Source organism: Dacryopinax primogenitus, assembly GCF_000292625.1.
Source record: "Dacryopinax primogenitus strain DJM-731 SS1 chromosome Unknown DACRYscaffold_15, whole genome shotgun sequence".
NCBI classification, from domain to species: Eukaryota; Fungi; Basidiomycota; class Dacrymycetes; order Dacrymycetales; family Dacrymycetaceae; genus Dacryopinax; species Dacryopinax primogenitus.
In genome coordinates this window covers 311,079-332,760 of record NW_024467212.1, presented here as the reverse complement: position 1 = coordinate 332,760, position 21,682 = coordinate 311,079, and the positions used below count along the sequence as shown (strand labels likewise).

At 51.4% G+C, this 21,682-nt stretch overlaps 9 protein-coding genes across 9 annotated transcripts in view; 7 read left to right on the top strand and 2 right to left on the bottom strand.

Annotated features, from left to right (window-relative positions):
- The window catches only part of DACRYDRAFT_23666 (cytochrome P450), a 4,270-nt gene extending 3,112 nt beyond the window's left edge, over positions 1–1,158 (top strand). The window contains exons 11-12 of the mRNA XM_040773334.1: positions 774–879; positions 936–1,158. Of these exons, the coding sequence (XP_040626467.1) occupies positions 774–879; positions 936–1,010 (181 nt within the window). The 3' untranslated portion in view covers positions 1,011–1,158. The remainder of the gene's footprint in view (positions 1–773; positions 880–935) is intronic.
- A 1,339-nt stretch (positions 1,159–2,497) lies between these two features.
- Positions 2,498–3,752, bottom strand: DACRYDRAFT_109664 (uncharacterized protein; the record flags this gene model as incomplete). The annotated part of the gene is made up of 2 exons (XM_040768921.1): positions 2,498–3,577; positions 3,630–3,752. The coding sequence occupies 2 exons, from the start codon at positions 3,750–3,752 to the stop codon at positions 2,498–2,500; spliced, it is 1,203 nt and encodes a 400-aa protein (XP_040626466.1).
- A 582-nt stretch (positions 3,753–4,334) lies between these two features.
- Positions 4,335–6,626, top strand: DACRYDRAFT_101229 (cytochrome P450; the record flags this gene model as incomplete). The annotated part of the gene is made up of 12 exons (XM_040767539.1): positions 4,335–4,461; positions 4,513–4,610; positions 4,664–4,775; positions 4,822–4,845; positions 4,899–4,996; positions 5,046–5,154; positions 5,204–5,258; positions 5,312–5,562; positions 5,619–5,711; positions 5,761–6,271; positions 6,319–6,424; positions 6,483–6,626. 12 exons carry the CDS (start codon positions 4,335–4,337, stop codon positions 6,558–6,560), a joined length of 1,662 nt encoding a protein of 553 aa, XP_040626465.1. The 3' UTR covers positions 6,561–6,626.
- Positions 6,627–8,486: 1,860 nt separating this feature from the next.
- Positions 8,487–9,636, top strand: DACRYDRAFT_117779 (uncharacterized protein; the record flags this gene model as incomplete). The annotated part of the gene is made up of 2 exons (XM_040770456.1): positions 8,487–8,499; positions 8,545–9,636. 2 exons carry the CDS (start codon positions 8,487–8,489, stop codon positions 9,354–9,356), a joined length of 825 nt encoding a protein of 274 aa, XP_040626464.1. The 3' UTR covers positions 9,357–9,636.
- Positions 9,637–10,241: 605 nt separating this feature from the next.
- DACRYDRAFT_117778 (uncharacterized protein) lies at positions 10,242–10,949 on the top strand (the record flags this gene model as incomplete). Its single annotated transcript, XM_040770455.1, has 1 exon — positions 10,242–10,949. The coding sequence occupies exon 1, from the start codon at positions 10,248–10,250 to the stop codon at positions 10,947–10,949; it is 702 nt and encodes a 233-aa protein (XP_040626463.1). The 5' UTR covers positions 10,242–10,247.
- A 338-nt stretch (positions 10,950–11,287) lies between these two features.
- On the top strand, positions 11,288–12,526 carry DACRYDRAFT_69260 (glutathione S-transferase). Its single transcript, XM_040775898.1, has 8 exons — positions 11,288–11,398; positions 11,460–11,596; positions 11,683–11,746; positions 11,794–11,860; positions 11,919–11,975; positions 12,031–12,151; positions 12,208–12,320; positions 12,374–12,526. The coding sequence occupies exons 1-8, from the start codon at positions 11,294–11,296 to the stop codon at positions 12,454–12,456; spliced, it is 747 nt and encodes a 248-aa protein (XP_040626462.1). The 5' UTR covers positions 11,288–11,293; the 3' UTR covers positions 12,457–12,526.
- Positions 12,527–12,571: 45 nt separating this feature from the next.
- Positions 12,572–16,629, bottom strand: DACRYDRAFT_117776 (cytochrome P450; the record flags this gene model as incomplete). Its single annotated transcript, XM_040770454.1, has 20 exons — positions 12,572–12,661; positions 12,710–12,812; positions 12,862–12,873; positions 12,924–12,959; positions 13,009–13,148; positions 13,199–13,518; positions 13,567–13,586; positions 13,638–13,710; positions 13,761–14,011; positions 14,068–14,122; positions 14,179–14,290; positions 14,343–14,440; positions 14,491–14,626; positions 14,685–14,753; positions 15,412–15,450; positions 15,505–15,841; positions 15,895–16,145; positions 16,194–16,365; positions 16,416–16,462; positions 16,510–16,629. The coding sequence occupies 20 exons, from the start codon at positions 16,627–16,629 to the stop codon at positions 12,572–12,574; spliced, it is 2,481 nt and encodes an 826-aa protein (XP_040626461.1).
- Positions 16,630–17,192: 563 nt separating this feature from the next.
- Positions 17,193–17,787, top strand: DACRYDRAFT_23664 (uncharacterized protein). Its single transcript, XM_040773333.1, has 2 exons — positions 17,193–17,406; positions 17,460–17,787. Exons 1-2 carry the CDS (start codon positions 17,243–17,245, stop codon positions 17,515–17,517), a joined length of 222 nt encoding a protein of 73 aa, XP_040626460.1. The 5' UTR covers positions 17,193–17,242; the 3' UTR covers positions 17,518–17,787.
- A 1,890-nt stretch (positions 17,788–19,677) lies between these two features.
- DACRYDRAFT_109658 (uncharacterized protein) lies at positions 19,678–20,710 on the top strand (the record flags this gene model as incomplete). The annotated part of the gene is made up of 5 exons (XM_040768920.1): positions 19,678–19,752; positions 19,809–19,886; positions 19,938–20,066; positions 20,136–20,439; positions 20,496–20,710. The coding sequence occupies 5 exons, from the start codon at positions 19,678–19,680 to the stop codon at positions 20,708–20,710; spliced, it is 801 nt and encodes a 266-aa protein (XP_040626459.1).
- Positions 20,711–21,682: the final 972 nt, after the last annotated feature.

Sequence of the window (21,682 nt, the reverse complement as noted above, 5' to 3'; positions counted from 1 at the left end):
TGACTATTCTTGGTGAGCCAGTTGTAATCGAGAACATGGCCATCGCCCTGATCTGCACTCTCCCAGTAAAGGCTGGGGAGAAGAACGAGAAAGAGGCCATTGAGCCTATGTCGGATGAGCTGATCTACAATCAATTAACAACGCTGTTCTTTGCTGGATGTAAGTCACCATCACGTTGCCATCCCGCCCATGCCCATGATTGAGCGCGAGACAGATGAGACCGCCACGAACACCGTCTCCTTCGCTCTTTGTGAACTCGCTCAGAGGCCAGCTATCCAGGAACGTCTGTATGCTGAGGTTTCTTCCGTCCTCGGTACCGCGGCGGATGATGAGCTTGCCGAAGGCTTCGACGCGAATAACCTAGACAATATGCCCTATCTAGAGGCCGTCATGAATGAAACGCTGCGTATGCACCCGGCTGCCAATCTTGGCCTGTTCGCTGCAACGATCGATAACAGCATTCCGCTCTCTAAACCGCTCAACGCAGAAGATGGTAAACACATCCATTCTATTCCTGTCCATGCTGGGCAGCGCGTGATCTTGAATTTCGACGGATTCAACAGATCCGAGATCGTCTGGGGTCAGGATGCGAATGTGTTCCGTCCCGAGCGCTGGCTGGAGTACAACATGTCGAAGGTTGCGCCTGACGATCAGTGCGGCGGGCCATATGTTAACCTGGCTAATTTTGGAGGGGGACCGAAGACGTGTATTGCTTGGCGTTTTGCGTAGGTGTGATTATAACGTGACGGTTTCGAGATCTAAACCCTTGACAGGATCATCGAAATGGAAATCTTCATTGCCATGATAATACGACAGTTTGAAGTCAGGATCTCCAATCCTGACTATGAGATGTGGAGAGAGTGTGCATTCATTAACACGGTATCTCATTCCTTTTCATAATCCGATATGTTACCTGACGGCCCGGGTGTCATTAGATTCCTATGCAGAAAGGTCGCCTTGACCGCGGTTCACAAGTGCCTCTCCGCATACAGAGACGCATGGCCAAATAGCAGGGATTCTTCAATATCGAGCGTGCCTGTATGTATATGAATCACGATCTTTGCCGAGTAAAGAATTCTAGCTAAATGAGGCGACAAGCTCATTCTCTGCACACGTCTCGACGGAGTAAAAGTCGCGTGATCCATATGCATGTTCGCCAACTTTGTTTTGTTTTGTTGGAGAAGCGCTGGCTCATCGGTCGATCTCCAGTTCCTGATACAGCACCGGAACGCCGCGCTGCGAAGCCAGGACGGATGGCCGAGTCGTATGAGCCAACCATCGAGCAACTCAAGAAGCCAGGAGATGCGTTCCCAACCAAGTTTCCGCTTCGAGAATAGCGTGGCCAAAGCCGTTTTGACACTTTCACTTCGCCGTATGGAATATTGCTGAACAGTAGTGTCCTATGGCAGCTGATGAAGCGCTGGAACGCCGTTGTGCTCGCTTATATACGCTGTGAGGTCAAGAGATTCTCTTTCATTTTCTTGCTGAGCAGTTGTATTCATATGAAATGAATGGGCGGACAAACCATGGCCAAGAATTCTGTATCCGTGTCAGGCTGAGCGCCTTCCATCATCGTCAGGACCCAAATCTTACAATTCAAATAACTCAAAGGTAGCTGACGGTCCTGCACTGGGCGACTTCAGCCAAACACACTTCCAAGAGGATCGAATACGAACTGCAGGGTAAAAGTGTACTGCCTTCAGACATCCTTGTTTCACAGTGCAGCCGTCCCTAACCTTCTTAGACCATAATATTACTCTTGAGTTGATAAAATGTGATGTGCTCGGCATCTCCTATTGGACAACCGATAAGCGGGCTGCTCTCAACTTGAAAATGGCTAATCAGCGCCGCTGTCCTGCAAGATACAAGTACAACTCAGACATGACACACTCTTGACTGCTGGATTGACGTGATACCTCACTTTATGGCATCTCTTTCGTTCTTGCTGGGGCTTGTACTGGTCTCCACTGGTCTCTTCAAGTTTCGGAAAGGCAGAGGAGTCGCTTGCCTTCGTATATCCGTGGTCCCAAGCCAAAATCATGGATACTCGGCAGTCAAGCAGAAGTTGAATACTCAGAAACTGGGGAGGCAAACCGGCTGTGGATGCATGTATATGGCACAGCCTACAAGTATAGAGGGTGTTTCGGTGTACGTGTTGTGCTCTAGATGGATGGATATGTGCATCTCATTACGTTCCGTAGGAGGAGAATCTCGTACTCAACGACCCGATTGCATATGTACATGTGCTGAAGGGACAAACATCCTCGAATGCGTCAGAATGTAGCCGCATCTGAGACAAAAAGTGATGCCCGCGCTGGACCTCCAACGCACTGCTGCCGCCGTTAAGCAGCTTGATAAGGGAGTCAAGGGTGTTTGATGGATGATTCGAACCCTTTCATGGACGGTTCATATTGGTAATTCAGACAATTACAACCCCCCCCTCCCCCCTCCTCAATATAACAGATGTCCTGTCTTCCATCCCCAGGCTTCCTCATTCTCATCTCCTTAATACCGTGTCCTTCGCCCTGCTGACGGAAGATGACGAGCTCAGACTTCCATTTTGAGGCGGAAAACTTTTTTCCAACTTGAACCCTACCCCATCTGCATCAAGGAGCGCAATACCAATCTTCCTCAGATGGAAAGCAGGCTGCAGCCAACCTGTAGCTGTAACCGTGTCACAAGCAAGGTCTTCCCAAAGAAATCCAGGGTCCTCGATTTGTATGGCTTCCAGTTGTGCTTGGGGCGGACGCCTGTGTCCGAATTCTTGCAGAAAGGAGACGGTATCCGAAGATGGGCAGTCGCCTTCGCACAGGTGGAGAACTTGAACCGACGGAGGAATCATAGCTTCCAGATGCTGTGGGTCGATCATCTGGTCAAACAGCGGCCACATGATGCCCAAATGGACCAGATTCGGAAAGGGGATTGATAAGCATTCAGGGTGAACGTCTTCAATGTCGAGGCGGGTCAATAGCGGGCCATGACGATAGAGAAAGTCAGAGAAGGTGAGTGCCTCCGGGTGACGTAAGTGTGACAGACGAAGATGGCTCAAAGCAGGGAAGGTACACAGCTCGAGAAAGGAGAGATAATGAGCGTAGTTGCGCTTTTGATGCTTCGCCATCCTCAGCTCCAAATACTTCAGATGGGGTAGAGAGAATGGTGGAAGTTCATGCAATGGGCTTCGTCCGGGCGATGGGTCTGCTATACAGAGGTGCATATACTCCAGCGCATGGAATCGTGGGATGATAGTGAATGCTAACCCCGTACCGTCTCTGTCGTCAATGCATGTGTCAAGCACACGAAGATGCTGGGCACAGTGATCAGCCAAAACCTCCAGCTCTTTCCAGGACAGCTTCAGGGACGAGTCCAGTTGCTGTAGTTTGGGAAAGCAGCGAAGTAGCAACAGCATATCACGTCCGTCGAGATTCAGATCCGCGAGCTTCAATAAGCACAGCGAGGTTGTCCGACGGGAAGGATATTCGTTCATCCGTTTGAGCGCATACACATGGTGCACGAAGAGCGGTATCTGATGGGGTTGCCAGAATAGAAGTCGTCGATATAGCAGCGGCGCTACCAGGTTCTGCCAGTGAGTTCAGCGCTCTTCTGACCAATTTCCAAGTGCATATATGTACCTTCCACATGTGGCAGACAAGCATTAGGTTGGAAAACTCGTTGGTACCTTTCTCCAAGTCACCCAAAACAGTTTCTTCCAGTATCATAAGCCATATTTCTGGACTGATAGTGGGAAGAGACATAATATTGGTATTTGAAGTCGGGGTCGAAAAGCAAAAGTCGCGTCTCCAACCGACAGAAACGTGTGGGGAGAAGCGCCGAATCTGCATCCGCTCCCAGCTTTTTTCGCACCCCTACCGGCTTCCCTTCCATCTCTTCCTGTCGTTACTCGCTCACACCCATCATGAGCTGGCTATTCATTGTTGGAAGATGATCAGATGACCTTATCGGACCCTTTCATATCAAACGGTCATCTTCCCGAATGTATCATGCACCGCTTGCCGACATTGTCAGAATCGCGGGGATTGTCCGCGTGGCTTTCATATCCTCTGTGACTTGGCAGCTGCCTCGAGGACGGTTTCGGCACCCTCTGCCGCCTTCTTTTAGCCTACTCAATGAGCTGCCCTCGGTGTCCGACGTCAATCGTGGCAATTCCGAATGCCCCAAAAGGCATTGCAGGCGCACTCTGGTCTGCTTCAGTGCCGAACACCTGGGAAACATGCGGCAGCTTGCCTTGAAGCGATGACAATAATCTTTCTCTATATACCTGCTCCTTTGGTCCTCAAAAGCCGAATCCATTATTCCCCCTTTTGTCTCTGCTGGCTATGTCTACTACCTGGTTCCTGCCTGTTCTGGGCGTCGCAGTCTTGCTCCTTGGTTGGCTCTTCAAACCCTCACGATTCCGACTGCCAGCATACATTCGTGGCCCTCCTCCTGAGTACTGGCTTCTTGGTATGCACCTCACCTGCGCCTGAGACAGGCGGAATGCTCACTTCACATAAGGCAACCAACGGCAGGTCGTGAACTCAGGGGCGGGAGTCGCCAATCGCAAGTGGCGCGACCAGTATGGCTACGTTTATCGGTTCCACGGGTGTTTCGGAGTGCGTTCGTTTCCGTCCCCGCCATTTGGTGCCGGCTCTGAATGCTGTTGCAGATCGAATACCTGATGCTGAATGATGCAAACGCTATTCAGCATGTGTTGCGGGGTCAGACAATCTCTTGGGGGCTCGAGGATTCCCTGCGTCAGTTCTTGAGACTCGTCACTGGTATGTGTTTTTTTCCTGGAATGAGGGTCCTGCTCACCCCTCGCAGGCGAGGGCATCATTTATGCCGATGGTCTGTGAAGTTACAGTCAACTGAGTTCACTAGCTCACTCATTGAATTTGTAGGTGCTGATCATGCTCGCCAAAGGCGCTTGCTCCAGCCGGCTTTCAACCCTGTGTTCATAAAGAGCCTTGCTCCCACCTTCGCCAGTTGTTCCTCTCGAGTACGTCTTCAAAAACTCCCTCTCATCCCTCACATTGACAAAATGGCAGTTCGTTAAAGAATGGAATCGGCGGTTGGATAAGGAAGGTAAAGATGGAACGTGGGATGTGAATGCCTACCACTGGGTGGAGCTGCTCACGATGGAGTCGATTGGTGCCAGTATGTCTAAGTATACACACTATGCTCCCATGCCGATTGTCCCATGTAGCTGCTTTCGGCCTGAAGTTTGGTGCTCTAGAAGGTGAAGAACACGAGCTAATGAAGTGCGTTCCCAGAATACTTTCCATATTAGGAAATACGTTAACATCTTTTGCAGGGCTTATGGGGGACTCATGGCTGACACCTTTTCTCGCCCAACCACCTTCGGTATCCTTCTTCAGAATCTCATTCTACACATTCCGCCTTGGATCATTTCTCATGCCGAGAATCTGCCGCTCGCGGCAGTGCGCAAGCTTCGAGCGGCAAAGGCAACAAGTCGTCAATTTGCTCAAGAGCTTATTGAGCAGAAGCGGAAGGAGATCTCGGCTGACCCAACCATGAAAGATCGGGATTTGCTGACTATCCTTGGTGAGCTCGTCATCATCAGAACCACAGGGCGTATGTTGACCTGCGAATGTTCATAGTCAAATCTGGGGAGAAGAACGAGAAAGGGACTGTTGAGCCTATGCCAGACGAGATGATCTACAACCAATTGACAACAATGTTTATTGCTGGATGTGAGTCATCTTCAGACTTTCGTATGTTCCAGGGCTAATTACCATGCAGTTGAGACGGCTGCGAACACGGTCTCCTTTGCCCTTTGTGAGCTCGCTCAGAGGCCAGCTGTCCAGGACCGGCTATATGCCGAAGTATCTTCCGTCCTCGGCTCAGCGGCAGATGATGAGCTCGCTGAAGGCTTCAATGCAAATAACTTAGACAACATGCCGTATCTCGTCGCCGTCGTGAACGAAGCTCTTCGCATGCACCCCGCCGTCAATTACGGGTTGTTTACCGCAACAGTCGACAACGTGATACCGCTCTCCAAACCTCTCAAGGCAGAAGACGGTAAAGAGATCAATTCGATTCCCGTGCACGCCGGCCAGCGCGTGATCCTGAGTTTCGATGGGTTCAACCGGTCGACGGTTGTCTGGGGTCACGATGCGAATGTGTTCCGCCCTGAGCGCTGGCTGATGAATGACATGTCCAAAGTCCCACCTGAAGACCAGTGTGGCGGACCGTATGCCAATGTCAGCAATTTTGGAGGAGGTCCCAAGGCCTGCATTGGTTGGCGTTACGCGTAAGTGGGATATAGACTTGGGTGTTCGAGGATTGAATTGTGCACAGCATGATTGAGATGGAAATATTCATTGCCATGATAATACGTCAGTTCGAAATCAGTATATCGAATCCTGACTACGAGATGTGGAGAGAGGGAGCATTCATCAACACGGTACGCCCCCCCCCCTTTGGGTCTCGCGATTAAGTAGAGTGATTGACAATACCATTAGATTCCTATGCAGAAAGATCACATCGATCTTGGTCCACAAGTACCCATCCGTGTCAAGCGCCGCACAGCTAAAGTGTAGAGAAGTGAATATGACTAGCGAAGTTCTTGCTGCATATGTACATGAATCACGAATTTTACGACATTACCGGGATCACTCCCCTCGTGGTGTGGACCTCCTCAATAAGATGTGACCATGCGGTAAGGCCGGTTGAGGTCGTGAACCAACAGACACAGCTGGCGACTTGACTGCGCGTTGCCTGGAATGTAGATCGGAAGAAGGGCTGTTGGGGAGGACTATCAGAGGCGACAAACCCGGTGGGGATCTACCTTTGCAACTTGGGTAGCGCATCTTCCTATCTCGACACTGCTACACGTCGCAGGGTTATGCACCACTCAGGGTGAGGTGATGAGAACACGGCAAGAAGAGAAACCCGGGAGCTGATCTCGAGAAGAACGGCGTATTTCGCTTGTGAATACACTCACAGCGGATGGTGATGCTGATCAAGCCCAGCTCCCACCAAGGCCCATGTTCGCAGCCCATTTCAAACGCTCAGAGTCTCCAGTCCGCACGCTTAGACGCTCTAGGCACCCAGGTCTGCGATCACCGACTCCCATCTAGCGCTATGTCATCAGCACAGCCCGAAAGCAACAAGCGCCCAAGCACAGTTTGGGGAGTATGGAGTTGGGTGAGTCAGACGTTAGGCATAAGGTCCGATGACCTGATGACCTGAGCTGATATGTAAGCTCCTAATCTCTGTCAAACATGATCCCCGCACCAAATTCGTCGGCAGGAAATGCGGGGGGGGAGGGGGTGCTTATTCGTCCTAGTTTGGGAAAAGCAGTGCCGTGACTTCGGCTTGCCCTTTCCCCACGTAGTCTGCAGGGTCCGCCCGCCCCCTTTCATGGTGGTTGATTGTCTTGTATTTGTGATATGAGATGGGTGGGTGCTGTACTTGTCCTGTGATCCGCTCGCTCGACTGGGGGACGTTTTCAGACTATGATGTGGCCGGTTGGCCGTAAGGAGATAGGGCGATAGAGTATTGCCTCTATGTTCCCAACCATTGATTAACAAGCGAATAACGGCCCAAGAGCGCTAGCTTAAGAGGCTGACGGGCGCGTCTAAGGGGTGTCCCGCCGCCCTCCAGCCCACCAGCTTCCCCACGTGCTTTACGTCTTAACGCGGGGCGGGTAAAGCCCCTATGTCGGCGCAGCTCACCGGAACTGTAATACTCTAGTACCGGTGTTGGGAGACGTGGCCGAGTACGTGGATGCTGCGCTCGCATAAGCGCCCACTGGGAGCAGTACGAGTGTTCAGCGGCACAATGGGGCGAAAATTATCGGCCCGGGGTGCTGCGCCGGCGAAAAGTCTCGGATGACGACATGCCCGCTGAGTGCAATTTTGCAAGAAGTGGTAAGGATGATTAGTCCGGTAAAAAGGAATGGGGAATGGGGCCGCGGGGAGAGAATGTCCGATGTCTTCCGGGCATGGGAAGTGGGCCGGGGGTTTGCAGATTTGCGTACCAAAGAGAGGGCGGTGACGTAGTGCGGAAGCAGATGCGGGGCTGGGCGGGCAAAAACTTGGTGGCCCATGAGCGGGCGGCGTGGCTGTGCTAGTTCTGTGTTCAGTCACGGTTCCTTAGTCGTCTTTGGGTGGTGGGGGGCGTGACCCTGAGGTTGCGACCGGGACTTGTTCTACATAAAGAGAAGGGGGGCACAGTTAGCATTCTCTCTCTTCGACTCGTTTTACTGCCCCTCTCCGCTGTCTGTCCACTCAACTACTTTCAAAGGAGTTACACAGTATACAAGCAATAATCCGCAGCTGTGACAGATTTGCGCATATACAACAACTATACCGGGCAACGGCAGTCCTCAGCGCAGTTTTACCTATCGTCTTCTGCGCACTTCCATTCCCGCCACTTGGGGAGTATAATAGCACGCAACGAACGAACGAACGCATACATCCCACTAACCCTCTTACTGCGCGACATCCCCTATCTACAACATCATGTCTTCAATAGGTACGTCTCCTCTTTTCAAGTCCTTTCAATTCTCACCTCCTCCAGTCGCACCAGGGCCCATCTCGCCCCTATCTCCCTCTCCCAAGCCCCATCCGCACATCCTCCATCCGCCAACCCCACCACACTCCTCCCCTTCATCCCCATCCTCGACCCACTTCTCCTCATCAGCGATCTTCGAGCGGGACATCGAGCCCCTCTCCCTGTCCACCCTCCCCGCACCGAGGGACCACACTCTGGCCGCCTTCGTCCCCTCAGTACTGGACGAAGCGATCGAGGCCCTTACAGCGAGCGAGACGGACGGTGACGTAGAGGTAGAGCTTGCAGGTTGTCAGGGTGAAGAAGAGGGTTTTAGGAGATCTCCTAGCCCACCAGGTATCCCAGCTGCGTCGAGCCTCGCTGCTGCTGCTGCTACCCGACCGGCCTTCATCCCCGGAACGTTCACCGCCCAGGCCGTAGGCGGTCTGTCGACCCCGCCCTCCCCCCGCTCACCGGGCAAAGCACTCGACCTGCTCCCCTCCCTCGTCCCGCCCCCTACCAGCCCCCCGTCAACCCTGCCCACAGCGCGCACTCCCGCCCACTCATCCCCCAGCAAACGCCTCTCCTTCGTCTCCTACTCCGACCTTCTCCTCTCCGCGCCCCTCACATCCGTCCCCCTCTCTCAGGTCACCTCCCCCTCCTCCCCGCCACCGCATCTCTCTGCTCTCGCAGCTGCCAGCCCGCAGGAACGCGGCTGGAGCAGGGAACAAAGTGCGTATGGGGACGAAGGCGGGGAGTGGGAACGGGTCGGTATGGGCAAGGGGCTGGAAGAGAGGCTGGAAGAGGTGCTCAAGCGCGGTGAGGGGGTGAGCAAGGCTTGACCTCCGCCCTCGGCGAATTCCAATAGCTGTCCGGCTGGATCGCCGCATGGACATATATTCCTCTTACTTGGGCTGGAGTCGTCTTTCCTATCTCTACATTTCTAACCTCACCTGCTTTAGCAGTCTAATCCCTCTTATGCCTCTATCTTCCCTTTGCATTATCATTCCGCCCCAGGCCAACCCCGGCAAGAGCAGGCAATCAGTGCCTGCCTTCCTTCCCCTGTTTCTCTCAATCAGTCTTAGTTTCTCATCCTGCTGCTTCATTTCCCGTCTTAGCGCGTTTGCAGGTTTTTTTTGGTATTGTAGGTCTTACGGTCTAAGTTAATGGTCACTCTGTTGGATGACACTTGCACTTCGTGGAGGGTTCTGCTCTTGCTGGTAGTAAGTGGGCGGGCGTTAGTTGGGGATGATTGAGATGGAGATAGAGCGAAGATTGACCACACGGCGCTGATAGGAGTAGTCCTGATACCCGGTTGTGATACCGGTTGACGGTGTATGGCTGATCGTCCATGTGTTACGATCAGAGCGTCTGATCACCCATGCGTTAACAGTTCGATAAGGTACAGGTACAGTACGTATGACCTGTACGTGATTGATCGGTAAGGTATTGTTGACCCTTGGATCTGTTGACGTCGTGGGGTTGATGTAGCTCTTGGGAATGAGACTTGTCCTTGTGGACTTGGGCTAAGGTGTGCGGTGGGAAGTGTGGGAATGGAGTGACGTCACCGTTCCTGTCCCTGCGCTAGTCTCCATTCCTCCCCCCTCCCCCTCTCTCTCCGCACACCCGCTCGTTTTCTATAGCACACCAGGACTGGTACTTGTAGCACACTCCGTGAAGACAAGCAGACCATTACCCATTACCGGATTCTGGTTTTCCGGATCAGGCGATCGATGCCCGCTCGCACGAGCGATGACGACACCAATGACGATGCCGATGATGACAGGGGAATGAACTGGGAAACGCTCCGTTCTGTGCTCATCCTCCATCTCTCCACTTCGCGACCCCATTTGAAACAAGATATCGATATAGACGAAGAGGTAGATGGGGAGAATGTCGACTACCTTATCACTTCCCTCCAGGAGGAGGGTGTTGCCCTTGTCCCAAAAGACGGCGAGCTCACGCTGTCCGAACCAGAGGCCCACCCTTTTCGGAACGTCCTCTCCCCGTTACTTGAAGAGCTCTTCGGTATCCAAAACGGAGAAGTGACCTTCTTCTGCAGCTGTGTGATCGATGCCTACCTTTTCTCCACACGCTCCGTCCAGGCAGACGAAGCATCACCAACCCAACGCAAACCAGCAACTTGCGAGCTCTGCGCCCGCCCTATGCCCCTAACAGCACATCACCTGTATCCCCGCTCGGAGCACTCAAAGCTGCTCAAGCGTACCCAGCTGAGCAAGGCCCAGCTGCAGCAGACACTCGCCTTCCTCTGCCGGCCGTGTCATTCTGCGGTGCACAAGATGCTGGATGCGCCGACGCTGGCGAGGGAGTATGCGAGTGTGGAACGATTGATTGCGCATGAGGGGTTGGCGAGGTGGGCTGCTTGGGCTGGGAAGCAGAGGGTTGTGGGCAAGGGACTGAGGACGGCTAGATAGGGAGAAGGGGGTGTGGGTGTTGGGTGTTGGGTGTTGGGTGTTGCATGACTGGCCATTTTGAACGTTGGAGGGTGGAGACTAGGCTGAAAAGCGCATCTATTCATCTGGGATGTTGTACCATATCTGCACTGTATATCTTGTACATACCAGACCTCCTTCATAAGAGAAACAGTCATTTGGTCCTAAAACGAGCCGAGATTAGCTCTCACCTCGGCACATCTTCGGACATTCACTCCACCCCCGAAGAATACCCATCCCCCTCCTCCTCTCCTGCAGATAATCACCATCTTACAAACCTACTATCCGATTCTCCTCTTCTTCTTCCAACGACCACCTCCGCTACCATGGACCAACCCCAGTTCATGCTCTATACGTACGACACGCCCAACGGCGTGAAAGTCTCGTCCTACCTCGAGGAGCTCAAAGATGTCTATGGCCTAACATACGAGGTACCCCCTCCGCCCCTTTCCCCACCTTCCGTTCCATTCATAAACTAACCGCCTGGCTCAGTTCCACTGTATGAACCTCCTAGCCCACGAGCAGAAATCGGATTGGTTCTTAAAGCTGAACCCGAATGGACGCGTACCCGTACTCGTGGACCGGAAGAGCAAAGCCAACAAGAGAGAAGAATATATCGTTTTCGAGTCGTACGCCTTCCTCTGTTGTCTGCCCGGTTGGGCGGATCAGCTGATGGACTGATGGACTGACAAAATGATGGGATTATGGGAAACAGAGCGGCGATCTTACTCTATTTGGCGGAGAACTATGATACGCTGTATAGGTATCATTTTGAAGATGTTCGCCTCCCTTCCTATATTTCCTGCGGGTAGCTGAGGTCTCGTAGCCTGCACTGAGGAGCGATTCTCTCCAGTGGATATTCTTCTCTCACGGGGGGGTCGGCCCGATACAAGGTACTAAGTATCATTCTCAACCCAGAGGTTCTCGCTGACACTCCGACGCTCATTCCAGGTCAAGCACACCATTTTGTCCGCTACGCCCCGGTAGACATCCCCTATGCCAAAAAACGTCTGTCCCTTCCTTCGATTCATCCGAGTTCTGATATCGACGCTGATCGGCGCAGGATACTTGGACGAGACGAAACGCCTGTACGGGGTGCTGAACACGCGCTTAGAGGGGCGGGAGTTCCTCGTCGGGGAGGGAAAGGGGAAGTACAGTATTGCGGATATGAACTGCGTGCCTTGGTGAGCTCCCCCACTCGGGATACAGGATCGTGTTGCAGGGGGACTGATGAGTGTAGGGTACGCTGCTGGGAATGGGCGGGCGTGGATAGCATGCTGCCTTTCCCTAATGTCGTCGCTTGGATGCAGCGGATTGAGGCTCGGCCCGCGTTCCAGAGAGGTGCGGATGTTCGTGAGTGCTTGAAAAGTTGTCCTGCAGGCAATGGTTAACCGAGTTTGGGGTAGCGTTCCATTCTGAGCTGCCGAAGAACGAGCAGGAAGCGAAAGAGAAGATCGAGATGAACCAGATTTGGCAAGGGCTGAAATGAGCAAAATCAGACAAGGGTCAGGAGTGTACTTGTAGACTCAGGCTGCAGGCTGCGGGATATCATAAGGAAAATTGATGTGAAACTGGGATTGCACTGTCCGTTATGATCATGACAGCTAGTCTACCCTCTTGCTATTTTTGTTTCGCTTGGAAACTCTGATCATAGCTCGAGGACCGTCTTTCCATCGTCCTTTCTCCATCGGGAACTGATTTTGGTTGGTTAGCATACACACGGCGTCGGTTTGAGCACATACAGTAGCTATAAAAGACGGGTCTCTCCATAGTTCCCAGTCGGGACTGACGCTGAGCTCGAAATCCCGGATGATGGCGGCGATGAATATGCTGATCTCGAGTACTCTGGGTGGGGGTTAGGGAACTTCGAGCAACGAATTGTAGGACGTCTTACGCGAAACGCCATCTGATGCGATCTGGTCAGATAATAGTTGCTCGAGGACATCACCGACTCACCCGATACACCCTTTAGGACCACCTCCAAACGTAGCTCTTAGACGGCAATCAATGCCATATACAAAAAAGCAAGATCCATCCTTACAAGTTAGCATACATCCCTCCGCATTGTTTTCCAGGCTCGACGGTATTTGCTTCAGACTGGATCCAGCGCTCAGGGCAGAAATCGTTCGCGTCCGGACCCCATATCTCTTCTGATCGGTTAAACCCGTCGAATGAGACGATCTACAATCGTTTCAGCGACGAACGATTGAACTGTATCCGACCTTACTCACAATACTCTGTCCTGCTCTTACACATACCCTATCCGACAACCCTTCGGGTGTATCAATCGCCGTTGATAACGGGATCATATCGTCATGCGCGGGTTTGAATAACCCGGAATGGATCGCCGCGTGCCGTCGAAGAGTCTCCTTGACCACCGCTTCCAAGTATGGCATCCTCTCCACTTCGTCGGCGTTGAAGCCTTCAGAGAGATCGCAGTCTGAGGATGTTCCGAGGACGCTTGCGACCTCATCGACAAGCTTCTTCTGCACGTCGGGGTTAGAGGCGAGCTCGAGAAGAGCGAAAGCACTTGTGTTCGTCGCTGTCTCGACTAGACAAAGACATTGACGCTAGAACCTTCACCAGGGAAAGTACTCACACCCTGCAAGCCAAAATGTTCTGTTGATAAGGTTAGGCTTTGAACGACGGTAGGGCAAGATGTGCGCTTACGTAAGGTTGTTGTGGATATCATCGTCAGTCATGCTCTCGAGGTTTCCCTTCTGGCCTTTCTCCCCTGCGCGTACTACGCTCGTCTGAGAGTCTATCCACGCTAATCAAATGAGAAATACATGCCCAATACCGTGAGGAAATCGCGATCTTCCAGTTGCGGATTAGTCGCAAGCAGTCGACGTTTCTCCTGAATCAGCTCCTGCGAGAATCTTCGGCCGACGCTCTGTGCTGTTTTCACTCTCTCCATACTCGGAACGGGAAGTTTCTGGATCAAGTGAACAAGGAATGCAGGAGTGTGCAGAGCAGCAGATTGCATGGCAATACTCATCCTGGTTGGGCGTCCGTAAGCGTGATGCAGCATACCGGCATAGGCACTGAAGTTCGCCATTGGTGAACATATAATTTGACTAATTTCGCAATAAGCACTCACGTTTGGAGTGGGTGATTATCCCCTTCCATAGTACCAAAGGTGAGACCAAAGGCAGCTGTGGGCGCATCAGAGCTTAAACGGGATTATGCCGAAGCGAGAGATCATTCTTACTGATACCCAGCGACTCCATGTTTAGCAGTTCCATCCAATGATGTGCATTGACTTCCACATAGATCTCTGTGTTTTCAGACGTATCGAGTTGCCTATGCCACACTTTGACAAGCTGAGCAAAAATACAGTAAGTCATGCTGGCTTATCCCGTGGGAGGACATCACCTTGGAAACGCAGCTCGCAAATTTAGGTGCAAGGGACTTGATAAAGACTGGATTAAAAGCCGGAGAGAGCAGGCGTCTTTGCCTTACGTGGTCGGAGCCTGATTCAATTCATAAGATCCGTCGCAGAGGACAATAGGAACTTTATTACCGTCAGCCCATATCAGTCCTTCCCCCGTTACCAGACGTAAAAACTCTCTCATGGCCTTGTCCAAACGATAACTCGTAGTCTGCCCCCGTAAGACATGCTGAATAGCGGCAGCGTCATTTAAGACCAGGAATTCGCCCTATCCCGGGGTATTAGTAAGACCCAAGGCACAGAATGGAGGACGGAAGAATGCTCACCCCGAAGCACCCAGTGTACTTGTACACAGCTCCAAACTCTTTCATCCACTTTCGGTTTGGCTCTCCGGACTGCGAGAGTGCAATTTCAGCCTGACTGCCTAGCATCCATGACTCGGGTTTGGGACCTTTCAGCCAGGATGGAAGTCGGTTCCGGTTTCTGGTCTTGGCCAGCGATAGAGCTGCACCAATCACAAAAAAGCAAGCGGCGAATAAGAAAAGAAGCATTGGTCCACAGATCGATAAGACAGCGGCAAAGATACGTGGGGACCAGTCACAGTCCAGCGCATTGAATCAGGTTTATGTATGTTGCTTTGAATGTTGACATCACATGTCAAACCTCTAAGCCGTTTGTTGTAGTCACGGATGCAGACGAGACATCCGAAGATGGACAGTTGGCAGGACAAAAGCATCGCATCGTCAGATTATGCAGTATATCAGGGTGTGCCGCTGCCTCGAGGCTGCTCACATACAGAGAAGGACGGAACGCGATCAGTCGTCCAGTGATTATGTACAGGTGAGTGAAAAGAGACCCTGATATGAGAAAAGTCTCGAGGATGTTCCGTGCTTCAAGTGGAGGGTCGAATCGGCAAGAAGAATCCCACAGCGCTATCCAGCGTTGGCATCGGCAGGATTAAGAGATAATAATTACACCGCGAAGTGGTAGCGGCAGGCTCGGCCGAAATCGACCAACATGCTACTGCAAATAAGTCTTCACGTTCTCACGCACTTGCCCATCCACATCTGACAAGACTGCAATAGTTTCATCCTGCCACATACCGTCAGCATGTGGATTTCTGGGGAAGAGTAATCTTGCACTCACCCAAAGGCGCATACTAGCGCTTGCCCCTCGCTGGGAGATCGCAAAGTCGCTGGGTTCATCAACCTGGCATACGTTCAAGTACTGCCCCGTCGTATTGGAAAGAGCGGGGGATATTGCTGCATGCACAAACATCCTGCTTCCTGTTTCTGTTGAGCGGGAGAAGAGACGCATGACTCCAGCCAGCACAGGGTTCACCTCACGCACGAGGGAGGACTTGCACAATCCGGGATTGACAGCGTTTACCGTGAGATGGGTTCCTTCCGGAAGGTGAGTGGCAAATGCCCTGACAAAGAGGACGTTGAACAGCTTCGAGACGAAATAGCGGTTGAACTGGCCGCTACGTGCCGTCAGCCGATTATACCAGAATGTGGCAAAAGGTAGTAGATGCACTAAAACTTGCCCTTTCTCCCCTCTTCGTTCAGCTTCTGCAATACGTCTTCCGTGTCTGCGCCTTCAGGGTCGGTAACCCAATAATGCGTGTCGCTCGCGACGATCACCAGTCTTGGCTTGTCCGCCCGTAGAAGATATGGGAGCATACGGAATGTCAGATGCGCGGTGCCTAGGTGATTAGTCCCAATAGTGCGTTCCCAGCCCATGGGAGTACGTGTGAACTTGAACGTGTTAACACCGGCGTTCTCAATCTACTCAGGTGTCAGCTACGTCTCTCCCAGAAGGCAGAGCGAACTTACCAGGATGTCCAACTTTTCGCCACCTTCGCGTGCAAATCGGTCGGCAAAAGCCTCCACGCTCGATGGTTCAGAAATATCTACCTTCCAGCATGTCACAGTCTTGCATCCCGTCTTGCGCACAATGTCGGCGACAGCCTTGTCACCCTTTTGCTGGTCGCGACAAGCGAGAATTCTACGGGGGGTTCAGCTGTCGTTCCCGGGGCATCAGCTGAAGGTAAATACAATCTTGCAGGGCTCATTGTAGCAAGATGTTTCGCGGTTTCATAGCCCTGGATTTTTATCAATAAAAGATGTGAGTGGGCTCGAGCGAGCTCACCAGTCCGACATTGGCGCCCGTGACAATCACGACTTTGCCAGTAAGGTCGACCGAGAATGTTGACACCTCCGGTATGTGACGGAGCTGATCGAGCATAGCCCTTCTGAAAGAAACCTTCATTTTGGGGGTTTAGCGAGGTTGTTGAAAGGGCGTTGTAAGGTCGAAAGAGGTGTTGATGGACAGTTTGCCGGGTGTTCTCCGGATATTTATACCTCATCCTGCCCTCCCATCTATGAAGTCACCTCTGCTTGTCCGTGCTCAATATCCTTCCGCAGCATGCCGAGGTATACCACCCCTCAGGATCCTTCCCTCTGCGAGATCCAAGCCACCTCAACATCCCCACGCTCAATGTCCTTCCGCAGCAAGACGATGTCAGCCTGGTCTCATGTTTCATCCATAGACGGCAAGCAGCACATAAACAATGTATTATCCGCAGCAGAAAAAAGAGTCACAAGCAATGCCTTTCGTCCCACGACAGCTCAGGGCAGTATGTTTATGGTGCCCCACGCAAGTCGGTGCTTTCGCCGAGCCATAGGGGAATAAGGGGGCGATGCACCGAACCCTAGAACCCTTACACAGCCATTCTTACGTAATGCTTCCCATGCATTTGAGTGGCGAGCGCACCAAGAGGGTAAAAACATGGGACAGCATCCATGAGGTGACCGTAGACCAGCACGTCCTCTGTTGCGAGCCAAAGTCAAGTCTGCCGGTTATGGAAAAATGTGGGCAGAAAATGCTCCCCGTCCTTCACCCGGAGCTATGGCACTTGATCTTTGAAATCATATGTGGGGACTGTTGGTGCATGGAAGATGACGAAAACATAGAAGAGGACAGAGAACAGTTGTCGGGATCCGTCCATATTCTTTCTTTGATGCTTGTGTGCAAAGAATGGAAGGGGTGTGCACCCCATCCTGTGCAATCCTTTTCCTATTGAACTGAATCTGTTATAGGACATTGCAACCCCATTGTTCTATCGAAACCTCTGCTTCAAAACAGACCATGGTTTGAATCTATTCGCCCAACACATGAAGAATAGCCACGACCAATCTCCAGGTCCTGGGCAGTTCGTTCGAACCTTCAATCTTCACGAGCAAATCTCTGTTTCCCATTATACCCAACTCCCGCTTCTGTCACTGCTGGAGCACTTGCATGTGTTCAAAGCATCAAATCTATTCTCCGACCAGGCCGTCGTCGTTGTGACAAAATGTTCCACCTCTCTGCAGGAACTGCACATAAGTTTGGCCTCGTCAGAGCGTTTCAAGCCCATCTTGATTGCGCTCCAGAGCCTCAAGCGTTTGCGTCACCTCTCCCTGTTCCAGGCACCCCGGATATCGATCACGATCTTCGCGATCTCGATCCATTGGAGCTTCCTTATCTCAAGACGCTAGATATGAAGTTTTCAAGTGACGGCGTCCATGTGATGATCTACCTCTTTCGAAGTCGATACCCGGCGCTGCAGTGCATTTCACTTTACCACATGGCTCCTGTCGCTCTCCGCGCCCTGCAACCATTCTTGGTTCTAAATGGCTCAAATATATCTCGAATCACCTTCTGAATCTCACCAGCTGGAGATGTTTGCGGTTTGCCTATCTCTTCCTTTGATACTCTTCCCAACCTGGAACATATAGAATTCTGCAGGGAAAGCGAGCTGCCAAACGGCAAACGGTACTCACTGCTCTCCTCGATACGACATTTGCATTTTCAGTTTCTAGAATGGCAAGGGATGGCGAAATACCTGTCAGCTTTGAGCGATGCAAATCCAGCACCTCCCTTTGATACTGTACACGTGGAAGGGTTTCTATGGGACACATTCCTTTGGAACGACCAGGATAAAATTTACGCCATGATCTGTGCACGATCGGCCCATTACTTGGACAAAGCACGGAACATTGCCGTTCTAGATCGTGCCCGCCGCCGCTGGAACGATACGGTTGTACCGGTCTACCTCCAGGGAATCGAAGATGAATAGGCAAGCGATAGGGACGTTTCAGATATCAGGAGTCCGGAGTGGGGTTCTTTTCTACGTTTTGGTCTTGTGTACCAGTCATGCGTCGCGGGTGTGAGTCCATCCTTGAAGTGTTGAGTTAGTATACGAAGCTGGCATTTTCTCCTGACAGAAACATGGTGTAGAGTTTGAAGAGCTCTCCTATCGGAGCCACTCAAGCATTTGCGGCCCCTGTCTGCCTTCTAGTCATACAACATCCTCGATCCCAGGGAGGTCTCGCCATCATAAACCCACTGGAGCCTCCTGAATTGGAAATGCATGATGTGCTCTTGCTGTCTGGCGATGGTGATCGTTTGATGAGATCTTTCGTTCGAAGCCGTCCAAGCCGATTCAAGTTCTCATCGCTCAGTGTATCTCCCTCTAATGCATGGCTTCCGCTACCCTCAACGCCCTTCCAGCATTATCGGTTCTGAATGATTCAACCATCTCTCAAAATGACTCCTGTATCGCATTGGACGGAAACGACTGCGACCTGCTCAGACCTTCCCAAGAGCCTTCCGCGTCAGTCGCGATGTTGACAAACGGGTTCAGATCAGTGGCGAAGAATGCGACGACTCAGGATCGACTAATTCAACTGTTACTGCATGATTAATTGGACATGTCATGTCAGTTATGTACCTTCTATACTCAGTTTGAATGCCTCATTGAAGCAGCGAAGACAAGTCACTCATACGGAGGCAAACCTCGTCCCGTGGTTGGTCACTATGACTCAACCAAGCAAACCAAGACTTTAGCACAAGGGTATCATTACTCTGGTCAGTCCCTAAACCACTCGAACTGCCTCTTGCAGGAAATGGATCGGTCGCCACTGGTCTTGAACGATGACGTTCTGTTCTGTGTTTTCCAGATCCTCAATGAGAAGTGGTGATGTGACTCCTACTGTACTGTAGATACAATAGATAGTCTAATTGAGCTCTCGTGTGAACCTCCTATGGGTGAGCATGCTTCCAGATAACAGATGTCAGTATATTGGTATAGTGGTATATCCACAATGATATGTTCAAATAGGATGTGATATCAAGGAGTGGGCTTGGCCTTGGTAACTGTGGTCCAGGTGGTGGTGGCGGTGCAGAGCTAACCATGCCCTTTAAAAACCATTGCGGAGGTGAAGTCTGTTCTCCTCTGAACTTGACTTTTCACCACCATGCACTCAACTTTTTACCATGGCTGCACCCTCCACTGAATATATCCCTGGTGAAGAAGCTGTTTCAAAGAACATGGCCATGCAGCACCCCAAGGTTACCACAGCATGGCTACCAAGTGATGCATCTGCATACAAGATGAAGATTGGCAGTGTCATGGTGGTCATCCCCAAGGACTGAAGGAGAGGGGGAAATGGTTACAGGAGGCAGAAAAAGTGGGGAAGATGCAGGTACATCAGTTTTTACTTGCATATAGTCGACAATTAATGCACTTTGAACAGGCTGCAATGACAAAACTCTTGCTGGATAAGCCACATGCACTGCAGCTCCTGAATCAGGGGCAGGTGATGTTCCTTGGTCCCCATACACAGATGCTGTGGGAGTTCTTGGCAGAGGATATGGGCATGATGGTATGTGTCAAGCAGTGTAATCCACCAGTATCATGAACTAACATAGTTTCCTAGTGAGTGACAGATTAGAAGGCACACCATCTCAGTGCACCCATCAGTGTGGAGAACAAAGATCTGCCCCTTGATGCCTGGGTGGAAGACAACAATGATGTGGGTCCAATACCCCCAGCAATTGCAGCGTTAAATGAAGAGGACACCAAAGATGGTGGTGTGCTCCCTGGTGACTCACAGGAGACGGATCAGCTGGCCAGCAATTTGCAAAAACAAGTTGTCCTGGTCGCCAAGCCTCTCATCAGTGGGATGCTCCCTTGGGGCAGTATCCTGGCTGCAGTACTTGCACCCACAGGCATTGAACAACCCCACCTCCAGTGGGGTGTGTCAGGCCAGTATTCCCATGGTTATTTTTGGGCCTTAGAGACCGTTGTGCAGCACTACAGACCCTCATGATGCAGGATAATGCACCCCAGCAACAAGTCTTGACCCCCCCGGATATTCAGCATGGCAACTACTATGATTTCCCAGGCAACGGGACCCCTCAGATATTTGGCATGATGACTGTGGGTTTCCCCCACAATGGGATCGACCCACATGGATATTTGGCATGCCAATGCCTGCCTAGGAGAGGTATCCAGAGACTGGATTAATATAGAGTATGGTTTTTAGTATCTAGTATAAGTAGTTTCCAGAAACTCCTGTATCTAGCTTATTCTGTCCCTTTCTGATAGACTTATACGGATCCAATTATCCCCTTGCTGGATAGGCAGATTTGACTTGACTTAGCAGATTCAACTTGACTTATTGTGACTTGACTAGATGGACACCAAGCTCTGATTATTGTGTACTGACTTTCAATAGCTCAGCTACAGGCTGACTCCCACATTTCTACTGACTTTCCCCATCTCTCCCCTCTTTTCCAAGTGAGTTCTTGCACACCACCCATCGGACTGATATTTCAGACACCTCTTGGGTTAGATCATATTGGAGCCCAACATGAGGCAGCTTTTACTGATTAAGAGCTGCTGAGGCAAGAACTCCTCCTCCTCTGAATTTTGATACTGGCTTCCCATACTCTGGTACCCACCTCCACTATAGAACAACAAAATGAGCTTAGGGACAAATGGCAAGCCCAATGTATTGTGCTCCAAGAAACACCCACAATTTCGGATACCAAGGTATCATCAACTGCTTCCACCAGGAGTAACTCCGATATAGTGGATGCAGTCCAATAACTCCTCATGGTGAGCAAATGCACAATGCCCATGGGCAGGGAGTCTCCCTTGGCCCCCCTGCTTTTCTCCCACACCTCTTGGTGTCACCCATTATTTTGCAGCCTTGGAAAAACTATTTGGCTTGTGTGAACCTGCTGTCACTGGTGGAGGAGACAAGATCAACTGGGCCTGCTTTTACACTGTTGACAACACCTACAAATTATGGGCACAGATCCACAATGGCATGGAAGATGCAAAAAAGGACTCATATGAGGATTTCAAGACCGAAATACTGAAGTACTACCCTGGCACAGTGAATAACAAACACCAGTATGCAACTTGGGACCTTGACAACCTCATTCACAAGTGGCAATGCCGCATTAAGACCAAAGGTGAATTTGCCAAATT